A 25,715-nucleotide genomic window follows, 5' to 3' on the forward strand; every position below is an offset into this window, starting at 1 on the left:
TTTTGCCAGTAAGAAAAAGTAATTTTTGGCAACTGTGATCCAGTCCTGAGATTTAAGTAGCTCTGCCATCCAGCACAGTTCTGTTTGCCAGGATAGAAGACCTGATTTTTTATTTTTTTTGCTGCAGTTTATTGTATGGTTAGCAAGTATGGTCAAAGCTTTTTTTGGCTGTACTTCTCTTGTGGGTCAGAGGAGTGCATTTACTTTTGTACTCTTGTGACCCAAAGTCAGCTATTGCTCCAGGCTCAGAAGGATCCCTACAATATTGTCAAGATCCACCCAACTGCCAGATTGACAGCAGCTCCGCCTTTCAGCGCAAAGCTGAGAGCTAAAGCCAGCTGTGCCCTCCCCAGCCTGGCACTCCAGTGAGTGTTGGAGGAGCAGAGCAGAGACAGGTGACTGACAGTGATTGAATTAGCTCTGAGGAGACCATAAACTGAGTAATCAGCTGTCATGTGATTGCTCAGTTCTCAGTCTTAGATATGGAATGGGAAAGCTGCAGCATGGAGGTTAATATTTGTTTAAAAGTCCATACTTTTCCTTTAACTGCTTGCCAACCGCCCACCCCAGCACTGATTACTATATTAATGCCACTGGTGCCCAAAAAGTGTCACTTAGTGTCAGAGTTGTCTGCCGCAATGTCGCAGTCCCATTAAAAATCGCTGATCGCCGCCATTACTAATAAAAACAAAAAATAAATAAAAAGTCTAAAAATCTATCCCATGATTTGTAAACGCTATAACTTTTGTGCAAACCAATTAACCTCCCTGGCGGTATGATGCTTTTGGGTTTTAGGTGCTGAAAGCAGTACCGTTATTTTGCATTATATATATATATATATATATATATATATATATATATAAAAAGTACAGTAAAACTGCAGGAAAGGGCACTGGGGGGCAAACTAATGTGATTTTTTTTTATTTTGAATGGTATCAGTGTGTTTGGTGTGTTTTTACATTTGAATTTTCCGCCGGTTCCACCCCCTGCGAACGTCACCTCACAGGAGACGGAAGCCGGGGCACGGAGACGATCGGAAGGAAGATCCACCGCGAGACACCGCCGAGACACATCGCTGGATCCCGGTGACAAGGTGAGTAACCTCTTTTACAGGATCCAGCGATGCTTCTGGCGGTACCCCGAGTGTGGCTCGGGGTTACCGCTTTTGGCTCTGAAATTTAACCCCGAGCCACGCTCGGGAATACCGCTAAGAAGGTTAAAATATGCTTTTTCGGATTTTTGTTTTTACCAAAAAAATGTAGCAGAATACAAATTAGCCTAAACTGATAAAAAAAAAAATAGATTTTTCAAATGTTTTTATTGGGAATGTTTTATAGCAGAAAGTAAAAAATATTGTGTTTTTTTTTTAAATTTTCGTTCTTTTTTTGTTGATAGCGCAAAATCTAAAAACCGCAGAGGTGATCAAATACCACCAAAAGAAAACTCTATTTGTGGGGGAAAAGATTACATCATTTGTATTTGGGTACAGTGTCGCATGACAGCGCAATTGTTAGTTAAAATAACACAGTGCCGAATCGCAAAAAATGACCTGGTCATTAAGGGGGTAAAACCTTCCGGAGCTGAAGTGGTTGATCAAAGAATAACTGCAAACTTTTTGCCTTCTATATCTGCCTGGAGTTCAGCTTTAAGAGTTCACCACCAACTAAATATTAAAATCGGTATCACGTATGAGCACAGATTCTGGCAGACGCTCAAATGCAGTTAAAAAAAATCACCATACTTTTTAACATATATTTCTTTTTTTATGGACTTAAAGGAAATCTCAATTAGCCTCTATTTTTTATGGATTGTGTGAATTTTTGGACAGCTGGCTACTCTGTCTGGCAGCAGGATCTCCTCACTGGAATTCATGTCTGGCCGGGTGTCAGGGATGTGAACAGGAGTTCCCAGCTGGCAAAGGAGTGAGACTTGTGATCTGGATACCAAGGGCAAAATTATAGCCATAACAGTCTATGCAACTGCTAAGGGCCCCAGTGGAACAAAAGCCCAATTATATCTGGCTACCTAATAACTTATCCAGACAGAATAAGCATCCAGTAAATAACTATTGATGAAACAGTGAACGTCAAGATAATGCTGCAGTGATAGCTGTTGTTTTGGAATTGCTTTTGTCTTAGTATTAGGATGACTATTAGGAAAAACCATCACTAAAGCACCAGTCTACCCAATATTGACAGATGCCAGAGAGCTAAACCAGAGTTTATTTTTTCTTAAGCCCAGTACACACGATCAGATTATCGAACGATCTGTCGTCCGTTTTTTGTGGCATGCTAGTCTGATGTGGAAAGTGAAGAGGTTTTTTTCATATGAATTTTCCCGTACGACAGAATTCTACTTCAGAAGTGATGTCATGTGTTGGATTGCTTTGTTTGTGTTCTTTAGTCTCTGAGCATGCCTAGTCTTGCACTTAAGATTTATTTCCGTTGAAATCTGTACTTATGAGACGAAAATTGGACGTTGTATTACGGACAACAAAAAATTTATAGCCTGCACATCAGGATTTTGTCAGCCGAAAAGTCGGAGTCGGCTGTCGAAAGCACCATACTAACGATCCAAAAATCGGCAGATCGGTCATCGGACGAACTTTCCCTTCATAATTTCTTATTGTGTGTACGGGCCTAAAGTCTGTGAATCTACTGTACTGTCAGGATTTCACATTTTCCCTGTGGGATTTATATTTTATTTTACATTTTGAAGTAACAGGAGGAGATCGAAAACACAAAGGTGGCCAAGGATACCCAAAACCTCCAGGTGGACAAACAATTAAGCTGGCCATAAACCAGAAGAATTTTGTTTGACAAAATTGACAAATGTTTTTGACCGTAGTGACGAAGAAAATTGAGAAGGCTGGAAAACTTTTTTCGATAACAAGCAAAATTCTAACTGTGGATGTGGTTTTCAATCATGAAAATTCATACTTATTGTAATGAGCATGTGCATCCAAAAATCGAACGTAGAATTTAAAAAATTGGCATGTCAACTGTACAAAAAATTTCAGGGAGTTCATACAATAATGGTACTATCAAATTCTCCAACAAATGATTTCTCCAAGTTTCTGTTCTGACAAAATTCTACTGGTGTATGGCTAGCTTTAAGCAGGCCATAGGTGGCTTGATTTTATTTCTTTCCACCACACAGTCAGTGCTGATGGTGAAATGCCTCATGCAGCACTATGGTGTTCTAAACTAAAAACTAAAATCTAGTGGAACCAATTGCCTTAAGAAGTCACCTAATTAGTAAATAGAGTCCACCTGTGTGTAATTTAATCTTAGTATAAATACAGTTGTTCTGTGAAGCCCTCAGAGGTGTGTTAGAGAAGCTTATGCCTCGTTTCCACTGAGTGGTACGGTACGGTACGGTTCAGACCGGTACACCTTGCGTTTCCACTGCCAATAGTACCCTTTCACGATAGGCGTGGTGTAGCTAGAAAGCTGTGATAGACGATTCTCTGTCAACCAATCAAAGTTCTGCAGAGTGTAGCTCCACCCTGTTGGTACGGTACTAATGTGCTTGGTACCCCAACGAAAAGGTCCCAAAAAAGTGGTACGGTACGGTTCGGAATTAGGATACCATTCACAATGGAAACAGCAAAAATAGCGTACCGTACCGAACCGAACCGTACCGTACCGCTCAGTGGAAACGAGCCATTAGTAAACAAACAGCATTATGAAGGCCAAGGAACACATCACACAGGTCAGGAATAAAGTTGTGGAGAAGTCTAAAGCAAGGTTATGTTATAAAAAAACATCCCAAGCTTTGAACATCTCACAGAGCACTGTTCAATCCATCGTCCGAAAATGGAAAAGAGTATGGCACAACTTCAAACCTACCAAGACTTGGCTGTCCACCTAAACTGACAGGCCAGGCAAGGAGAGCATTAATTAGAGAAGCAGCCAAGAGCTCCATGGTAACTCTGGAGGAGCTGCAGAGATCCATAGCTCAGGTGGGAGGATCTGTCCACAGGACAAATATTAGTCATGCACTCCACAAATCTGGCCTTTATGGAAGAGTGGCAAGAAGAAAGCCATTGTTAAAAGAAACCCATAAGAAGTCCCATTTGAAGTTTGTGAGTAGCCATGTGGGGGACACAGCAAACATGTGGAAGAAGGTGCTCGGGCCAGATGAGACCAAAGTTGAACTTTTTGGCCTAAAAGCAAAACGCTATGCGTGGTGGAAAGTAACACTGTACATCGCCCTGAATACACCATTCCCACCGTGAGACATGGTGGTGGCAGCATCATGTTGTGTTGGCCCAAAAGAGGTGCCGGTACTCTATTATAGCCTATCATTTTTTTTATATCAGGGCCCCCACAGAGTGCCGCCCCACCTCACATCAGGGTCCCCACAGAGCCCCCCCACATCAGGGTCCACACAGAGCCCCCCTTACATCAGGGTCCCCACAGAGCCCCCCCCCTCAAATCAGGGTCCCCACAGAGCCCCCCCCCTCACATTAGGGTCCCCACAGAGCGCACCCCACCTCACATCAGGGTCCCCACAGAGCCTCCCCACATCAGGGTCCCCACAGAGCCCCCCCACATCAGGGTCCCCGCAGAGAGCCCCCCCCACATCAGGGTCCCCACAGAGCGCCCCCCCACCCCACATCAGGGTCCCCACAGAGCACCCCCCCTCCTCACATTAGGGTCCCCACAGAGCCTCCCCATCCCACATCAGGGTCCCCACAGAGCACCCCCCTCACATTAGGGTCCCCACAGCTCCCCCCTATCCCATCCCACATCAGGGTCCCCAGAACTGCTCCTAATCCCGTTTTTAGGCTGAGGCTGACACACAGGACTCACTGTGCTGTGCTGGCCTGGAGTAGCTGGAGGGAGGAGGTGGGTGGAGCCAACACTCCACTGGGTGCACAGCAGAGGAGGAAGGAGGCTCCACAGTGTATGCTGGGGCCTCACTCTACTCCTCCTCAGATGACCTCACTGGTTGCTAGACGCCGGGCGGCGATAGCAACCAGTGCACTGCAGTACAGGCCAGCAGCATGGCAGTTCTGCCGCCGCTGCTGACCTGGGCTGGGACTTCAGAGCAGGGGGACTCACTGGTGGTGACTGGTCTGGCTCTGGAGTGGGAAATATTCTCGGGGGGGGGGCAATTGAGGGCGCAGATGTCCAAAATGAGCGTACCGGTACGCTAAGGCGCATGGAGAGGTGGCGGCACCGGTGCGTACCAGCCCACTTAAAGCACTGGATGGAGCCAAATACAGGGCAATCTTAGAAGAAAACCTTTTAGAGTCTTCAAAAGACTTAAGACTGGGGCGGAGGTTCGCCTTCCAACAGGACAATGACCCTAAACATACAGTCATAGCTGCAATGGAATGGTTTAGTTTAAAGCATATTCTTGTCTTAGAATGACCCAGTCAAAGTCAAGACCTAAATCCAATTAAGAATCTGTGGCAAGACTTGAAAATTGCGGTTCACAGACGCTCTCCATCCAATCTGACAGAGGTTGAGCTATTTTGAGAAGAATGGGCAAACATGTCACTCTCTAGATGTGCAAAGCTGGTAGAGACATCCCCAAAAAGTTTTGCAACTGCAATTTCAGTGAAAGGCGGTTCTACAAAGTATTGACTCGGGGCGGGGGCAGAATGAAAATGCATGCCACAATTTTCAGATATTTATTTGTAAAGAATTTTGAAAACCATTTATCATTTTCCTTCCACTTCACAATTATGTGCCACTTTGTGTTGGTCATTTACATTTTTAGTTGTAACATGACAAGGGGTGTGAATACTTTTTCAAGGCACTGTATACCCAGGGCCGTCTTTTCCAATGGGCATGCCCGGCGGTTGCCCGGGGGCCCCACAGCCCACACACATGGTGGCAATTACTGTCAGGCCAGAATCCTCCAGATTACTTAGTTTACCTGGTGGTCTAGGGCCCCCCCGTTGTCCGCCGTGCCCCAACGCACCCACCCCCCCATTGTTGTCCGCGGTGGCTCGAGTCCACTGGTTGCTAAGGCCAGGCCGATTGGCATCTAGCAACCAGTGACGTCACGTTCTGAGAGCAGAGCAGACCCATGATGCACAGCTCCTCGTCGGCTTGTCCTCCTCTTCGCCCCTTCATGTGCAGCCTTTGTGAAAGGTAAGGCAGCCAGCCCAGCTGCCAAGCTGCTTCATTTTCTTTTTTTTTCATTCTCTCTCTCCATCCACACAAGAGACAACTAGTACCTGGAGTATATACCTTACTATATATTGGTCCCTGTAATATGTATATAGTAAGGTATATATCCTCCAGGTAGTAGTTGTACTCTCTTGTAGTATATAGTGTTCCCTGTAATGTGTATATAGTCTATATACATATTACAGGGAACACTATATACTACAAGAGAGTACAACTACTACCTGGAGGATATACCTTACTATACACATATTACAGGGACCAATATATACTACAAGAGAGTACAACTACCTGGAGGATATACCTTACTATATACATATTACAGGGAACACTATATACTACAAGAGACTCTTGTAGTATATCCTCCAGGTAGTTAGTTGTACTCTCTTGTAGTATATACTGGTCCCTGTAATATGTATATAGTAAGGTATATACTCCAGGTAGTTGTACTCTCTTGTAGTATATATTGGTCCCTGTAATATGTATATAGTAAGGTATATACTCCAGGTAGTAGTTGTACTCTCTTGTAATATATAGTGTTCCCTGTAATATGTATATAGTAAGGTATATACTCCAGGTAGTTGTACTCTCTTGTAGTATATATTGGTCCCTGTAATATGTATATAGTAAGGTATATCCTCCAGGTAGTTGTGCTCTCTTGCCATGATGAATGCATGTCCTCGCTCACCTCCTCCGGACTCCTCTACGCCCTGCCATTTTTATTCTCGTGGGTGATTGTGTAGGCAGGGGGCCCCAGTGTACTGCATTGCCCAGGGGCCTATAAGGCTCTTAAGATGCACTGTGTATACCCAGTGAAGAGACTGGCTTCAAGTGATACACAGAGATGAAACAAATCCTCCTACATAAGTTGTACTTGTCTATCTGCGAATCTCTCCCCTCTGCAGCCTTCTAAAGCACACATTTCTCAGCTCCAGCAGGCGCAACATAGAACAGGGAGCTGAGTGTAAGCTGAGGCCTGAGTGTAGGAAAAATGACACACCCCTCTACACAGCCTCATAGGGAAACATGCACAGCTGAGGCTGTCAATCACCTGTTGTGTGCTGTAGGGGGGCAGGGCCATCTCCCTGGATTCCATGGTGTCAGCATACCCTTTCAGAAGTGATAGCAGAGGGAAGAGAGAGGAGACAAAAATCACGCTAGGTGCTTTGGATAGTGTCAAGTATAGAAGGATATGCTCTGTTATTTTTTAATTTCAGAGGTTTACAACCACTTTAACCCACACACTAGATGACTTACCTTCTACACAAGATGGCTGCGCTCTGGTAGTGCCAGCTACTTGCCCAGGAAAACATGAGCATTTCACAGTTTGTGATCTCTCCTCAATACGATTTTTATTGCAGCATCTGTGAACTGCGACCACCTCACATGTGCCTTGCTTGACCTGATAATGACCTAAAAGAGAAGAAGTCAACAGAAGGGTCTTTAGTGAGTGATAGGCAATGCAAGTTTTCTGTGTTAATTCATAAATCGACACCTCTACGTATGTGTGGCCTTCAACAAAGTTTTGGCAGCAAAAAGAGACCTACTCAAAATTGGGTGGGTAGTCATAAAGTTATGGTTGATCAGTGTGTGTATATACTGTATATACACTGTATATTTACACTATATTAACAAAAGTATTGGGACGCCTGCCTTTACACACACATGAACTTTAATGGCATCCCAGTCTTAGTCCGTAGGGTTCAATTTTGAGTTGGCCAAACCCTTTGCAGCTATAACAGCTTCAACTCTTCTGGGAAGGCTGTCCACAAGGTTTAGGAGTGTGTCTATTGGAATGTTTACCCATTCTTCCAGAAGCGCATTTGTTAGCTCAGGCACTGATGTTGGACAAGAAGGCCTGGCTCGCATTCTGCGCTTTCATCCCAACGGTATTCTATCGGGTTGAGATCTGGACTCTTTGCAGGCCAGTCAAGTTCCTCCACCCCCAACTCTCACTTATCCATGTCTTTATAGACCTTGTTTGTGCACTGGTTTGCAATAATTTTGGAATAGGAAGAGGCTATCCTCAAACTGTTCCCACAAAGTTGGGGGCATGAAATTGTCCAAAATGTCTTGGTATGCTGATGCCTCAAGAGTTCCCTTCACTGGAACTAAGGGGCCAAGCATAACCCATGAAAAACAACCCCACACCATAATCCCCCCTCCACCAAATGATGTGGACCAGTGCACAAAGCAAGGTCCGAGTGAGTTGGGGTGGAGGAACTTGAATGGTCCTGATCTTAACCCAAGAGAACACCTTTGGCAGGGCTAAGACAAGGGGAGGGCAGGAGGGAGGGTTGCCCTGGGCATAATAGTTTATTGCAGGGATGGGGGTGCCCTGACCTTAAACCTTATGGGAAGGAAGGGGGCACAGTTTGGCATCTTTGGCTTGGCCACTGGGTGACCTTGTCCCGGCACTGACCTTTGGGAATTAGAGCACAGATTGCGAGTGAGGGTGGGCCAACTCAATATTGAACCCTACGGACTAAGACTGGGATGCCATTAAAGTTCATGCGCGTGTAAAGGCAGGCGTCCCAATACTTTTTTTAATATAGGGTATATATCTATATATACTGTATATATATATATATATATATATATATATATATATATATTTACATTTTTGGAGGCATAGTAAGGAAAAACATACACAGAAACACTTTCAATTTCTTTAAAACAAAGAACTGTGTGTTCTGCTTCTATTCAGTGACTGTGTTACCTCTCACACATAAACAATACATGAGTAAAGATGGTCACGTACAACGTATATGCACATAGCATGATGGGCGGATTCCATCACTACTTTCTATTTTGTGCTCAATACAATTTATAATACAATTTTTGTTTAGACTTTTTTGTATTATTTAAAGTCAACATGGTATCCATTGGAAGTCCCATTTTAAAAGGAAACTCATTGTCTGTCTTAGTCCAAACCATGCAACTCCCTGTAGTAACAAGTCTAGTAATATAAGGGTTTTAAAAGGACATGCAGTAGCAATTATAGATATAACCTAGCCTACTGGTGAAATCAGAGCTTACAATACAACCACTCAAATACAATTGTGCTTTATTTACAACATTATCCCAAAGTTTGGACTTTAGTGGACGTAGATTGAACAATTTCGTGCACGTAGTTGGGAGAAGGAGAACCTCTCGATCTTCATAAGCGTCTATTCCTTTTAGAGAAAGTAAATGCGTAAGCCCATTTCTGAGCTAAATAAAGTGTAGTGTGATTGTAGTGTCATGTCATTTGGAATCACCCTGCAATTTTTAGGATTCTCTGTAAATAACAATAAAATGATAAACAATGTCACTTTGTTTTTCTTGACCCCTAATAATTCATTTTGCCGTGCTAATGCCGTACTTTTTGCCCATATAATCATCGGCCAGTTAAAGACTGCTAGTTTTCCGCTGCTTTCACAGCTTATCAATGACACTTGCAAGACTCTTGTTTATCCTGTTCCCTCGCCTTTCTTGTAATAGCTCAATAAGAGAAAAAAGAGTCAACAATCGGAGGCGTCTGGAATCACATAGGAAGAAATAGAAGAAACAAGAATGAGCTCCCTTATTTAGGATGCTCACTAAGAAGCACAATTTAACCTAGCTAGAACTTTGCTTCAAATACTGAAAAGAGTTATTTCAAGTAGAACTTCCTGTAAAAAGTCAGGCTGGTTATTAAAGTAAAGTGGAAGAAAGAGAGGAAATATCCTTGATGCCGCACATCCACGGAGTCCTAATGTGGTATTAGAGAGACAACCTCAGCCAGGCCATGCCACCAATGCGTTTTGCTCTGCCCCCTGAAGCTTAGTCATGGGGAAAGTAAAAAGTAGCCAGGCTAGGGAAATTCACTTATTTACATCTTACTAACAAGTAGTAATTTAGTTGTACAACAAACCCTCTATGACTTCTGTAGCTACAGGCACTGTGGACTAATTGATTTCAGACACTCAGAGCTTAAAGTGGAGCTTCACCCAAAATGTCCACTTTAAGGCCTCCTCTCCCATCTTCTTTCGAAAATGGTACTTTTTTTTTGGGGGGGGGGAGCAGGAAATGGGTATCTGGTTTTGACAGGTACCCGCTCCTGCTCCCACTTCTGCTCGGATCACCTAAGGAAGACTTTAGGACCGTTCACAATGTGCAGTGCCACCCAAAAGTTCCACTTTAAGGCCTCTTACCCCAACTTCTTTAAGAAATTACACTTTTTTTCTGGGGGGGGGGGGGAGCAGGTACCTGGTTTTGACAGGTACCTGCTTCTGCTCCCACTTCCCCTCAGATCACCTTGGGAGGACTGCAGGACCATTCACGATGTGCAGCGCCACCCAAAAGTTCCACTTTAAGGCCTCCTACCCCATCTTCTTTAGGAAATGACACTTTTTTCAGGGGGGGGGGGGTACCTGGTTTTGACAGGTACCCGCTCCTGCTCCCACTTCTGCTCGGATCACCTAAGGAAGACTTCAGGACCGTTCACAATGTGCAGTGCCACCCAAAAGTTCCACTTTAAGGCCTCTTACCCCAACTTCTTTAAGAAATTACACTTTTTTTCTGGGGGGGGGGGGGGAGCAGGTACCTGGTTTTGACAGGTACCTGCTTCTGCTCCCACTTCCCCTCAGATCACCTTGGGAGGACTGCAGGACCATTCACGATGTGCAGCGCCACCCAAAAGTTCCACTTTAAGGCCTCCTACCCCATCTTCTTTAGGAAATGACACTTTTTTCAGGGGGGGGGGGGGGGTACCTGGTTTTGACAGGTACCCGCTCCTGCTCCCACTTCTGCTCGGATCACCTAGGGAAGACTTCAGGAACGTTCACAATGTGCAGCGCCACCCAAAAGTTCCACTTTAAGGCCTCCTACTCCAACTTCTTTAGGAAACTACACTTTTTTTTTGGGGGGGGGAGCGGGTACCTGGTTTTGACAGGTACCCGCTCCTGCTCCCACTTCTGCTCGGATCAGCTAGGGAAGACTGCAGGACTGTTCATAATGTGCAGCGCGGCTCCCACATGCACAGTGGGCAACCAGCTGTGAAGCCCAAAGCTGTCACAGCCAGGTGCCCACAGTTGAGATGCCGGGGACAGAAGACAGATGGAACAAACGGCTTGGTTGAGAACATCGCTGGATCCTGGGACAGGGGAGTGTCAGTTACAGTTTCTGTAGCTGCTGACTTATAAGACACCATACATGCATGAAAACTGATGAGAAATGATGAGAAAAACGCACAGATTTCACTTGCAAAGACATTTGTGTCACATCAGTTTACATTGCAGTTTTCATGCACGTGGACATCAGTTTTTATATATGTCAGTTATGTGACCTATTCACACCAATGTTAATGTTATGTCCGTTTTTTTCCCGTGCAGAAAACTGCATACACTTTGCCAGAAAAAATCCAAGGTGTGGTGTGAACAGGGCACATAGAGAACCATTTCTTTTTTTTTTTTTTTTGAGCCCCTGCAGAACGAATGCAGAAAAATAACGTATCTACACCATGGTATGAACCAGGCCTAAACACAAATATGACTGGAGCTCCTCTGTAAGCCCTTCTATCAGCAACTAACTTTCTCCTGCTCCCTCTTCCAGCAGTGACTCAACAACTCAGCTCCCCCGCTGCTTTTCCTTCACCGCAGCTCTACTTGCTCTCAACTCCCAGCAGTTACTCAGCAGCTCGTCTCACCCTGCTCCCATCTCCAAGCAGTGACTCAGTAGGGCCTCTTTCATATGGGTGGCCAGGATGGGGCAGGCATGGGGGTATAAAAGCAGGTGGTTAGGCAGTGGTTTACCACCCCCATCCAGACCACCCACCTAAATCCTACAATCCAGCTAGTGGGGGGTTGTACACATGCCGCATCATGTTGAGCTAATATGCAGCACTGCCTGTCAAATTCACCCATGCAAGTAAATTGGGCAGCACCATAATCGCAAGCCAAATTCTTGGCTCATGTTGAGGTGCATTATTCCTAATAAAAATTGTTGGTCAGCAAAAAAAACAGGTATTCAGGAAGCAGCAGGATCACATTCTGAATGCTTGATAGAGACTGCTTAGCCACCCTCTGAAAAATGATCCATTGAGCCTAGCTTAGTTCCTTCCTCCCAGCTTTGACACAGTAGCCAAGCCCTCTCTGCGTCCCTCTCCCAGCTGTGACACAGTATCCAAGCCTTCTCTGCATCCCTCTCCCAGCTGTGACACAGTAGCCAAGCCCTCTTTGCGTCCCTCTCCCAGCTGTGACACAGTAGCCAAGCCCTCTCTGCGTCCCTCTCCCAGCTGTGACACAGTATCCAAGCCTTCTCTGCATCCCTCTCCCAGCTGTGACACAGTAGCCAAGCCCTCTCTGCATCCCTCTCCCAGCAGTGACACAGTAGCCAAGCCTTCTCTGCGTCCCTCTCCCAGCTGTGACACAGTATCCAAGCCCTCTCTATGTTGCTCTCCCAGCTCAGACACAATAGCCAAGCCCTCTCTGCGTCCCTCTCCCAGCTGTGACACAGTATCCAAGCCCTCTCTGCGTCCCTCTCCCAGCTGTGACACAGTAGCCAAGCCCTCTCTGCGTCCCTCTCCCAGCTGTGACACAGTAGCCAAGCCCTCTCTGCATCCCTCTCCCAGCTGTGACACAGTATCCAAGCCCTCTCTGCGTCCCTCTCCCAGCTGTGACACAGTAGCCAAGCCCTCTCTGCGTCCCTCTCCCAGCTGTGACACAGTAGCCAAGCCTTCTCTGCGTCCCTCTCCCAGCTGTGACACAGTAGCCAAGCCCTCTCTGCCTCCCTCTCCCAGCTGTGACACAGTAGCCAAGCCCTCTCTGCGTCCCTCTCCCAGCTGTGACACAGTAGCCAAGCTCTGCCTGCGTCCCTCTCCCAGCTGTGACACAGTAGCCAAGCCCTCTCTGCGTCCCTCTCCCAGCTGTGACACAGTAGCCAAGCCCTCTCTGTGTCCCTCTTCCAGATGTGACACAGTAGCCAAGCCCTCTCTGCATCCCTCTCCCAGCTGTGACACAGTAGCCAAGCCCTCTCTGCGTCCCTCTCCCAGCTGTGACACAGTAGCCAAGCCCTCTCTATGTCCCTCTCCCAGCTGTGACACAGTAGCCAAGCCCTCTCTGCGTCCCTCTCCCAGCTGTGACACAGTAGCCAAGCCCTCTCTGCGTCGCTCTCCCAGCTTTGACACAGTAGCCAAGCCTTCTCTGCGTCCCTCTCCCAGCTGTGACACAGTAGCCAAGCCCTCTCTGCGTCCCTCTCCCAGCTGTGACACAGTAGCCAAGCCCTCTCTGTGTCCCTCTTCCAGATGTGACACAGTAGCCAAGCCCTCTCTGCATCCCTCTCCCAGCTGTGACACAGTAGCCAAGCCCTCTCTGCGTCCCTCTCCCAGCTGTGACACAGTAGCCAAGCCCTCTCTGTGTCCCTCTTCCAGATGTGACACAGTAGCCAAGCCCTCTCTGCATCCCTCTCCCAGCTGTGACACAGTAGCCAAGCCCTCTCTGCGTCCCTCTCCCAGCTGTGACACAGTAGCCAAGCCCTCTCTGCGTCGCTCTCCCAGCTTTGACACAGTAGCCAAGCCTTCTCTGCGTCCCTCTCCCAGCTGTGACACAGTAGCCAAGCCCTCTCTGCGTCCCTCTCCCAGCTGTGACACAGTAGCCAAGCCCTCTCTGCGTCCCTCTCCCAGCTGTGACACAGTAGCCAAGCCCTCTCTGCTTCGCTCTCCCAGCTTTGACACAGTAGCCAAGCCCTCTGTGCTTCGCTCTCCCAGCTTTGACACAGTAGCCAAGCCCTCTCTGCGTCCCTCTCCCAGCTGTGACACAGTAGCCAAGCCCTCTCTGCGTCCCTCTCCCAGCTTTGACACAGTAGCCAAGCCTTCTCTGCGTCCCTCTCCCAGCTGTGACACAGTAGCCAAGCCCTCTCTGTGTCCCTCTTCCAGCTGTGACACATTAGCCAAGCCCTCTCTGCGTCCCTCTCCCAGCTGTGACACAGTAGCCAAGCCCTCTCTGCGTCCCTCTCCCAGCTGTGACACAGTAGCCAAGCCCTCTCTGTGTCCCTCTCCCAGCTGTGACACAGTAGCCAAGCCCTCTCTGTGTCCCTCTTCCAGCTGTGACACAGTGGCCAAGCCCTCTCTGCGTCGCTCTCCCAGCTTTGACACAGTAGCCAAGCCCTCTCTGCGTTCCTCTCCCAGCTGTGACACAGTAGCCAAGCCCTCTCTGCGTCCCTCTCCCAGCTGTGACACAGTAGCCAAGCCCTCTCTGCGTCCCTCTCCCAGCTGTGACACAGTAGCCAAGCCCTCTCTGTGTCCCTCTCCCAGCTGTGACACAGTAGCCAAGCCCTCTCTGCGTCCCTCTCCCAGCTGTGACACAGTAGCCAAGCCCTCTCTGCGTCCCTCTCCCAGCTGTGACACAGTAGCCAAGCCCTCTCTGCGTCCCTCTCCCAGCTGTGACACAGTAGCCAAGCCCTCTCTGCGTCGCTCTCCCAGCTTTGACACAGTAGCCAAGCCCTCTCTGTGTCCCTCTTCCAGCTGTGACACAGTAGCCAAGCCCTCTCTGCGTCCCTCTCCCAGCTGTAACACAGTAGCCAAGTCCTCTCTGTGTCCCTCTTCCAGCTGTGACACAGTAGCCAAGCCTTCTCTGCGTCCCTCTCCCAGCTGTGACACAGTAGCCAAGCCCTCTCTGCGTCCCTCTCCCGGCAATCAGCAAGGGTGTGGAGGAGTATGTGATGGCAAATCACCAAGCACCAGCTGAAAAGAGCAGTGGGGGAGTGAAGAAAGTATATGCTGCTGACCCCGATGGGAATTAAAGTAAACCTGTTTACATCAGCAAAGCACAGGTGTTCACTCTAAAAACAAAAACAAAAATAAAAAAAAGGTAGCACCTGTGTTTCTATTATGACAGGTTAACAATAAATATACCAACTGATTACTGTAGTAATGTCACTGGTCCCCCCAAAAATGTAAAAAAATATCAGTTAGGGGTCCGATCTGTCCACCGCAATGTCACAGTCCTGCTAAAAATCACAGATCGCCGCCATTACTAGTGAAAAAATAAATAAATAAATAATAATAATAACGACATAAATCTTTCCCCTAGTTTGTAGCCAAGATAACTTTTGAGCAAACCAATCAAAATACGCTTATTGGGATTTTTGTTTTTACCAAAAATATGTACCAGCATACAAATTGGCCTAAAATTATGAAAAATTTTGATTTTGACATTTCTTTTTTTTTTTTATTGGGAATGTTATATAGCGTAGTGTGAAAAATATTGTTTTTTTTTTTTTTTCAGAATTGTCGCTCTTTTTTTGTTTATAGCACAAAAAATAAAAATCGCAGAGGTGATCAAATACCACCAAAAGAAAGCTCTATTTGTGGGGAAAAAAGGACATTAATTTTATTTGGGTACAGTGCTGCAGAACCGCGCAATTGTCCGTTAAATAAGGCAGTGCCGAATCGCATAAAAAGGCCTGGTCATTAATTCTGGCCTGGCTCACAAATTGCTCTTCCATGGCGGCTGATATCTGTACCTCTCCTCTTCCTATGGGGAAGCTGCACAGGCATTAGCTCACTCCATAACGTTACCGGTGTCTCCGAGAGCTGCTTCTCCTCACACAAGGACGCCATCCCACCGTTTGCCACCAATGTAACGGATCAACCGGCACCCCGACTGGGTACCTCCGTTGACGGATGCTCCTAGTGCTTCCTGAGGGCACCAAGCACTCCACCAAACACCATAACCACCGAAGACCCCACGAACTGACACAGCTTGGTTGGGTTCTCACCATCTCCAGCCCACCATGGACCTACGACAAGGCTCCAGGTTCCAGTGGGTGAACCTCTCTTTCCCCAGAGAGTGAAGCAGGAACAGGAACAAGCTCTTACAAGAGCTTAGTGATTATGCAAGGGAGTATGACGAGCATAGCAATCCCTTGTAGCAGATTTCCCCAATAAGAGACAGCACTCTAGATTGAGGGTGAATTAGAACTCAAACTGTTTATTCAAACACATGCACAAAGACATATACACTGTGGAACAATCCCCCTCCCCCTTAGCAGCCAATCCACGTACACATGTACATTACATAATAAGTTTATCTTAAGGCAGACAGAAACAATAAAACAATGGAATACAGGCACTTACCAATAACAAAACCCTCCCCATTTCACTGTCTAGCAAGGGTCTATGAGACACTCCTGCAATATTCTAGCAATCTGAAAAGTCAAACCATTCATTTTCATACATTTCCTGAAAGATATTGCTGACAAATATTACTGTCCCATCTGAAGCCATCCAAACCATTCTCTCAGCATCCCCTAAGTATCTGTCCCTCACTCCCAGTGACAGAGAACACCGTCAAAGGATCTATTTTTGCATGGGGGGTTATTGTTGCTGGAAGAGGATCTATTGTTGCTGGGAGGGATCTTATATTTCTGGGGAGTCAGTTATTGCTAGGAGGGATCTACTGTTGAGAGAGAGGGCTATTATTGCTGGCTGCTGGAGAATCTAATGTTGCTGCTGGAGGTATGTTGTTGCTGGGGTGCATCTATTGTTGCTGGGGTGGTATTTTGTTGTGGGGGGGGGGCATTTTTGTGTGGGTGATCTCTTGTTTCTGGGGGGGGGGGGGTCTATTGTTGCTGGCTGCAGGGGATCTATTTTGCTTCTTTTCTTGTTATATTTAACAAATTCCATACAAAGTACCTAGCACCACAGAATGATACATCTGTGTTCTCTAAAAGGGGCGGTACTGGGAGGTGGGTAGGGAGTGGGACCAAGGGATGTGCTTGGGGGTGGGTAGGGGCGAATCAGAAGGGGGGAGTTCCTGCACCTATTCTCTGAGAAAAAAAGTCCTGTATAGAGCTTCACCAATCTTTCACACGGAGAGTAGCACTGGGTATTTTTTATCTATAGACTTTTTTTTAACCACTTTAAGACCGAAAAGATTTGCCTCCTTAATGACCAGGCCCTTATTTGCGATTCGGCACTGCGTTACTTTAACGGACAGTTGCGCGATGCTGTACCCAAAACAAAATTGATGTCCTTTTTTCCCCACAAATAGCGCTTACTTTTGGTGGTATTTGATCACCAGTGCGATTTTTATTTTTTGCGCTATAAACAAAAAAAGAGCAACAATTTTGAAAAAAAAAAAAACAAACAATATTTTTCATATTCTGCTATATGACATTCTCAAAAAAAAATTTCAAAATCAAAATTTTTTAACATTTTAGGCCAATTTGTTTTCTGCTACATACTTTTGGTAAAAAATAAATAAATCGCAATAAGCGTATTTTGATTGGTTTGCGCAAAAGTTATCGCGTCTACTAACTACGGGAAAGATTTATGTCATTTTTATTGTTTTTCTTTTTTTTTTTACTAGTAATGGCGACGATCTGCAATTTTTTGCGGGACCACGACATTGAGGCGGACAGATCGGACCCCTAACTGACATTTTTGACACTTTTTGGGGTACCAGTGACAGTACTACAGTGCAGTGCTAAAAATATGCACTGTTACTGTAATAATGACACTGGCAGGGAAGGGTTTAACCCTGTGGGTGATCAAGGTGTTAAGTGTGACCCTAGGGGAGTGATTCTAACTGTGGGGGGGCGTGGTTATGAAATGATCACAGAGACATGTGATCCTATATAGAAGGATTACATGAGCTCTGTGATCATCCCAAGGAGAAGGACGGTCGGCTGTGTTTACAACAGTCGACCGTTCTTCTCTCTCAGCGGGGAACTATCGCGGGTGTCAGGCAGCAATCGGAGCCGCCTGACACCCATATAGGCTTCCCCGCTGACGATAGGGGGCGGGAGCGCCGGGGCGGGAGCGTGCGGGCGGCGGCGCACGCTCGCCCCTTAGCTGCCCCTAGGCGAGCGACGTAGATCTACATCGTTTTGCCTGTACGAGCCACCCTGCTGCAGTAAATATAACGTAAGCGGTCCGGAAGTGGTTAATATAAATATTGTTTCTTTTTGATATTCACAGTGATACACTGTTACTTTATTTTTTGGTATATTAAGTAGTTTATGGTGGCAGTAGTAAACTATTTAATTCTAGAGTGTTATAAGCACACAGGATTCACTTTTTTTATTTTGCACAATGTATTTATTTGCATATATTTATTTTTTCAGGGATATTTACAGATTATTGTTCTATAGCGCGGAGTTCACATTTATATTAACAATAAACGTAACAAACCCTTATGTGTTGCCAACCTCTTCCATTTTCCTTGTGTCTCATTGTTCCTGAATGACGCATTCCCTTCCACATTAAGGTCAAGAAGTATTTTGAACAGAACTCATTAAGTTTTAAGGGTAAAAATGAAAATGTCTTAGAACACTTATTTGTTAGCGCACAGAATTCTCTGTAACGTTGGTGTGATGTAAACCTGAAAGGCTTGGCCCATTCATTCGCACAAAGGGTGACCTTGAGAATTGAAAACCTCAGCCTCAATGACCTTCAGCACAAAACCATCCTTGGCTTCAGAGCGCAGGATTCCATCACCTACAGCACAAGCACAATCGCCATCATTGTGTCTTTGTGTGCCTCGCCTGTTGTTGTCACCTGCGGAGTCAATGCAAGAGGGTCTCTTCAATGCATCTTGTAAACCATCTAAGGTGTGATTTATGTGACTTGCACCCCTTCCAGACAATGTGACTTTTGAAAGCCGCTGAATGCACAGAGCTTGTATGCCTGCTTTCCCGGTCCGTAGGGAGAGAGCTCATTCCATTTACAGAACTGCAATATCTTTTTAGATTGCCACATCACACAATTGTCGCTATCGTCAATTGTGTCTCACTCAAGTACAAGAGGTAAAAAGCTTATTACAGCTGAAGGTAAATTCCTCCTTGTTATCATGCTAAGGTAACAGATGGAATAGTAGCAGTTTTACAGACCAGCAAATTTCCTAAAAGTGACAATTTCACACACAAAACCTGAAAACTCAACTGCTATGTTTAAAGAACAACTGCGCTAACTGTTAATCGCATCGCTAAATGCCCACATCAATTAGAACCTTAAGGGCCCATTCACACTTTAGCGTTGCGTTAACATGCACAATAACACACACATTTTTGTGTAATGAGGCATGGGGCCAGGAGTGTGCCTAGGTTAGGAGACAGACATTTGTGTGGCTTCCTCCAGAAACTGCGGCCATTGAATGTGCCTAGAGTTAGGAGGTGGACATTTAAATGGCCTCTTTCCAGAAACTGGGGCTAGGAGTGTGCTTAAAGAGGTTGTAAACCTGAAAAAAAAAATTGTCTTCTTTTTGCAACCTGTAAGACAAACACATAATGAGCTAGTATGCATCGCATACTAGCTCATTATGAAATACTTACCTTAGAACGAGCCCCCCGCCGTGCCATCCACTTACCTGTATGACGGGCGACATGTCCAGTCGCCCGTCTTCCGGGATCACGGCATCCGGCCATCTGATTGGCCCGGAGCCGCGGTGACGTCACTCCCGCGCACGCGTGCGGGAGCCGACGGTCACGGCACGGGACTCTGAAGGAACGGCACCAGCGGCCGTTCCTTCAGAGCGCATGCGCCAGTGACGTCACTGGCTGCATGTAAGGTAAATATCTCCTAAACGGTACATGTTTAGTTGATATTTACAGTACCTATAGGTAAGCCTTATCATAGGTTTACCTATAGGTAAAAGTGTCAGAGGAGGGTTTATTTCCTCTTTAACCACTTAAGCCCCCGGAGGATTTGGCTGCTAAAAGACCAGGGGGTATTTTGCGATTCGGCACTGCGTGACTTTAACGGGCAATTGCGCAGTCGTGCGAAGCTGTACCTAAACGAATTTGACGTCCTTTTTTTCCCACAAACAGAGCTTTCTTTTGGTGGTATTTGATCACCTGTGCGATTTTTTGATCACGCGCTATAAACAAAAAAAGAGCGTCAATTTTGCAAAAATAACAATATTTTTCAAATTTTTTTATATGAAATTGCCCCCAAAAAAAAAGTAAAAATCAAAATTTTTTAACATTTTCGGCCAATTTGTTTTATGCTACATATGTTTGGTAAAAAAAATCGCAAAAAGCGTATTTTGATTGGTTTGCGCAAAAGTTATCGCGTTTACTAACAAAGGGAAAGATTTTTGTAATTTTTGTTGTTTTTTTTTTTAATGCGTAATGGCAGCGATCTGGGATTTTTTTTGCGGTACTGCGACATTGGGGTGGACAGATCGGACCCTTGACTGACATTTTTGACACTTTTGGGGTTACCAGTGACATTTCTACAGTAATCAGTGCTATATATATGCACTGTTACTGTAAAATTACACTGGCAGTGAAGGGGTTAACTTTATTTAAGAGGGAGGGGCTGTGTGTGTCCCTAGGGGCGTGATTCTAACTGTGATTGGCTGTGGCTTGAGCTGTAGGAACACTAATCAACGGTCCTACATAGTAGAACCGTATGATCAGTGTTTCTACACAGGGGAGAATGACAGGCAGCTTGTTTACACTAGCCACCTGCCTTTCTCCCTCTCCTCCGACGATCGCAGAGTGACCGGCGGACATCGGGTCCGCCGGTCACACGCGCGGGGGGGCCCGTGACCGCGCGGGAGAGCGCCGCCGGCGGCGCGCGCTCGCTCCCCAGAGCCTCACAGGCTAGTGACGTACCCCTACGTCACTCTGCCTGTGAGGGGCTGACCGCCGCAGTATATCTACTTGCGGCGGTCGGCAAGCGGTTAAGTTAGGAGGCAGACATTTTTGTGGCCTCCCCTTAGAAACTGGGGCCAGACGTGTGCCTAGGTTAGCAGATAGACATTTTTTATGCCATCCTTCCAGAAATTAAAAGCCAGCATGATCTCTGATATACTGTCACCCAAAGACCTGTGGCTGTCCCATTTTTGCTGCTCCTCACCTTTGGTTGCTAGGATGCTGACACAACAACATTTGAGTTTCTGGAAAATAGGTAAATGGCACTGGAAACCTAGAGCTAGAAGTAGGTAATAGCCTCGTGTTCAAATTGCTGTCACTGTTATGTCAATATGATCCCTATAGAGCAGTGGTTCTCAACTCCGGTCCTCGGGACCCACCAACAGGCCAGGTTTGCAAGACAACTAAATTACATCACCGGTGATCCCATTTGCTGCTCAGTAATTGCAGTATTCTGATTCTGCATCTCCCCAAGGTAATACCTAAAATCCGGCCTGTAAGTGGGTCCAGAGGACCGGAGTTGAGAACCACTGCTATAGAGAATCTGATTGGTAGTTAGGCCACTTCCACAAACCAAGGGGTCACCACCATAAGCCTGGTTTGTTTAGACAAAACTCTGATCCAGAGACTGACGTGCCACACCATAAGGTTATATTTAGAAAGAAGTTTATTGATTGTGAGCAGTATCCAATATGTTCCAGGGACCCAAAAGCAACCCTTCATCAGGGCTTAAAAAAGTAGGGTTGAAAAAACATGTGGCTGAATGGCACTGTGTTGCAGTATGCACCCACACCAGCTATATCTCCAGATACCCCTAGATTTCCAGGTGGTTAATCCTACATCCTATCCTGATGAAGGGGATGTGTCACGTACCTGGTCAGTGAGCCTGACGTGCAGAGTAGGGCCTCTCGTACAGCACCAGCTTAGGGGTTACTGAAGTGGAGACAGCAGCCAGAGCACAGAGACGTAGGAGCGCCAGCAATCAGTCCAGTAATCCATGTAGCAGCAATCTGCAGGAGGATGTGCAGCAGACAGGCTGATAGAGGGTATGCTGGCATGGAGCTTGGCAGACGGAAGAAGCAGCTGAAGCAGACTGGAAGTGCAGGTGCAGAGTGAGACGAGCCGGGTGGGTAACGTTCAGGCAGATTAAGCGAAACAACAGGCAGAAGAAGAATCCAAAACAAGCAAAGATCGGGGTATTAACCACTTTACAACCGGAGGATTTTGCTGTCTTCCGTCCAGGCCACTTTTTGCGATTCGGCGCTGTGCGACTTCAACTGACAATTGCGCGGTCGTGCGACGCCGTACCCAAACGAAATTTACGTCCTTTTTTTCCCACAAACAGAGCTTTCTTTTGGTGGTATTTGATCACCTGTGCGATTTTTACTTTTTGCGCTATAAACAAAAAAAGAGCGTTTATTTTGAAAAAATAACAATATTTTTCACATTTTTTTATATGAAATTCCCCCCAAAAAAGATGTAAAAACCAATTTTTTTAAAAGTTTTTGGCCAATTTGTTTTATGCTACATATGTTTGGTAAAAAAAATCGCAATAAGCGTATTTTGATTGGTTTGCGCAAAAGTTATTGCGTTTACTAACAAAGGGAAAGATTTCTGTCATTTTTGGTGTTTTTTTTTTAACGCGTAATGGCGGCGATCTGCGATTTTTTTTGCGGGACTGCGACATTGCGGCGGACAGACCGGACCCCTGACTGACATTTTTGACACTTTTGGGGGTACCAGTGACATTACTGCAGTAATCAGTGCTATATATATGCACTGTTACTGTAAAAATGACACTGGCAGGGAAGGGGTTAATTTTATTGGAGAGGGAGGGGTTAATGTATGCCTGGTGCTTACTGACGTGTAGGGGGGGAGGTGACTATGTGATTCATGGACAGATCGGATGTCCAGCTATGCTGAACAGTCCGATCTGTCACTCCCTGTCACTATGGAGATCCGCCCGCTGTGTTTACACACAGCGGGCGGATCTCCAGACTCGATCCCCGACGATCGGGTAAGAGCAGCGGCGATCGCCGCTGCTCCTCCCCTGGCCCGACTCCCGCTGTGAATGAAAACAGCGGGAGCGAGCCTCCGGCGGTGCGCAAGCGCCGCCCAGAAGGGGAGGAGTCCAGTCACGTTAATACTACGTGGCTGGACGATAACGAACCACTCTGCCGCAGTAGTATTACTGTGAGCGGTTGCAGAGTGGTTAAGCAGAACAACGTAAGTCAGGAGTAAGGCGGATCAGAATCAGAGGTTAGCACAAGAAACAGGAGTAATACCAGAAGCTGCAGACCAAATAGCAACAAGTCCATACTGCAGCCAGTTTAAATAGCCCTTCTGGCGCCAAAAGGCGTGCATGCATATTCGCGAGTGTGCATGCGCATTCGCCTTTGCACATTCCCTGGTCCACAACCATGTAATTTGGCCTGAACAGTTGCTGGCTTGCGCATGTCAGGGTGATTTCGGGCCTCCAAAATGCATTGGCTACTACACACAATAAGCTTCTTTCTGAATATAACTTTATGGTGGGGCACGTTGGTCTCCAGATCAGAATTTTGCCTACAGCAACCAGAGACTGCCAGCTTCCTAGCAATGACAAACAAGAAATGGAAACAGAAAACAGAAAATGTTTACACAAGGATAAGGATTTTTTATTCTTTAGCCACGTGGGCATCATTTTTAAACTTCATTGAACTCAGCTCACTTTTTTAACCTCTTTACGACCGCCCGCCGCAGATGTACTGCGGCAGGCAGCCGCTCCTGCGTGAATTGCCGTAACTGTACGACGGTCGTGAGCAGGGAGCTAGGGGGCAAGTGCGAGTCGCTGGCGGCACGCTCCGGCCCCCAGTCAGCAGTGGGAAAGCCGATGGCTTCGATTGCCGTCTGACACCCACGATCATTCCCCGCTGAGAGAGGACGGGCAGCTGTTGTAAACACAGCCAACCGTTCTTCTTCCTGGAATGATCATAGAGTCTATGTGATCCTTCTATATAGGATCACATGTCTCTATGGTCATTTCAGAAGCCACGCCCCCCCCACTCCCCTAGGCTCACATTTAACCCCTTGATCACCCATAGGGTTAACCCCTTCCCTGCCAACGGCATTATTACAGTAACAGTGCATATTTCTAGCACTGATTACTGTACTAATGTCCCTGGTCCCCCCAAAAGTGTCAAAAATGTCGGTTAAGGGTCTGATCTGTCCACCGCAATGTCAAGGTCCCGCAAAAAAACGCTGATCGCCGCCATTACTAGTAAAAATAAATAAATAAAAATGGCATAAATCTTTCCCGTAGTTAGTAGATGCAATAACCAAACAAAATACGCTTATTGCGATTTTTTTTTTTTTTTTTTACCAAAAATATGTAGCAGAAAACAAATTGGCCTAAAATGTTAAAAAAATTAGATCTTTAAAGGTTTTTTTTTTTTGGGGGGGGGGGGGGGGGTGTTATATAGCAGAATGTGAAAAATATTGATTTTTTTTCAGAATTGTTACTCTTTTGTTGTGTATATCGCAAAAAATAAAAATCGCACAGGTGATCAGATACCACCAAAAGAAAGCTCTATTTGTGGGGAAAAAAGGACGTACATTTTGTTTGGGTACAGCGTCGCACGCACGCGCAATTGTCAGTTACACTCACGCAGTGCCAAGTTGAAAAAGGTGGCAAATCCTTCTGGTCTTAAAGTGGTTAAAAAAGGCTGATCATCCTGATGTTTTAGTTTTGAATAGATCCTGGATCTAACCCTTCCTCATCCTATCCAAAACAACCCCCCTCCCAAAAAAGAAGTTGTGGTCGGAGTTCCATTTTAAACCCTCAATTACAGTACCGATTGCCATTTCGGCTTCTGTCTTCTCATGCGTAAATAAAATATGCCATTTCCATTTTGTTATTTTTATTGTGTCTCTCCCTGTTATAAAAAATGTTTAATGAGAACTAAGATGAGCAGAAAATCACCTTTTACACCTTCTCCGAGTCATTTCGCAAAAATGTATCCAATATCCAGCTCAATATACAGACAATCAGCTCTTGTTATGAGAATGCAGAATTATGTTACATTAGGCAGTGCAGCGGAAACTTTATCTACGAGCTCCCCATTGTAATAACAGCAGGAATTATTATCAGTGCAGACCTGGTCTTTGCCGCCGAGAGAAAATGAATTATTTTGAGAGAAACAAAAAAACACACTATGGAGTTGAATAAAGAAACAAAGTGGGGCTAAGTAGTGAGAACAAAAACAAAACGCAATAATGTCTGAAGGAAAAGGAACGCAGATCTGGTGTTTAAAGGCATACGCCAGTCAAATTGAAATTAAACAGTGAAATACTTACACAGAACAAAGCTGAACTGCTCAGAATTTCAGTTTTTATACAGGTACCGCTGTAATGTACCAGCACCTGATATATGTCAGCCACATGGTGATCTGTATACTGAAAGATTTTTGGAAATTAGAATTCCTGAGATTGGGTGCAGAGTAGGGGATCCTCCGAATTTTGGGTATGGGAGGGCTTAAGTCGGGGAAAGATCGGGTTGAATCATGGCTGGTTCCTGCTGAACTGGCTGAGAATCGAACCATGTATGGGCAGGCTGATTGTATTTAAGTTGATCCATTGATCAACTTGGAAAAAAGTTTTAAAAAGTCCGATATGCAACCAGCATGTCGGGTTTTAGGGTGCAATTATTGCCAGTGGCTATCACCGCTAACAATAATTACTGTGTTTTCCCAGGCAGGGACAGCTTCCCTTGCTCCCCCGTTGGGAGAACACAATAGCTCCGCAATAGGGAATACCCATCAATACTGACTATATTGATGGGAGAATCAAGCGATTTTCTTTCCTGCACCTCGTGGTTGCTGGAAAAAAAATTTATCATCCAGGGCATTTTTTCAGCGGGAACGCGTGGGGAACGCAGTTCCGGCACCTCCAACACTGAATGTATGTAATGGC

General features: G+C 45.9%; 1 protein-coding gene across 1 annotated transcript in view; it reads right to left on the reverse strand.

The window, feature by feature from the left end:
• The window catches only part of TAFA4 (TAFA chemokine like family member 4), a 373,852-nt gene that overhangs the window by 36,924 nt on the left and 311,213 nt on the right, over positions 1 to 25,715 (reverse strand). Inside the window, exon 4 of the mRNA XM_082265571.1 lies at positions 7,404 to 7,559. Coding sequence (XP_082121697.1) covers positions 7,404 to 7,559 — 156 coding nt within the window. The remainder of the gene's footprint in view (positions 1 to 7,403; positions 7,560 to 25,715) is intronic.

This window comes from Pelophylax lessonae (genome assembly GCF_965119305.1).
Source record: "Pelophylax lessonae genome assembly, chromosome: 8".
Lineage (NCBI taxonomy): Eukaryota > Metazoa > Chordata > Amphibia > Anura > Ranidae > Pelophylax > Pelophylax lessonae.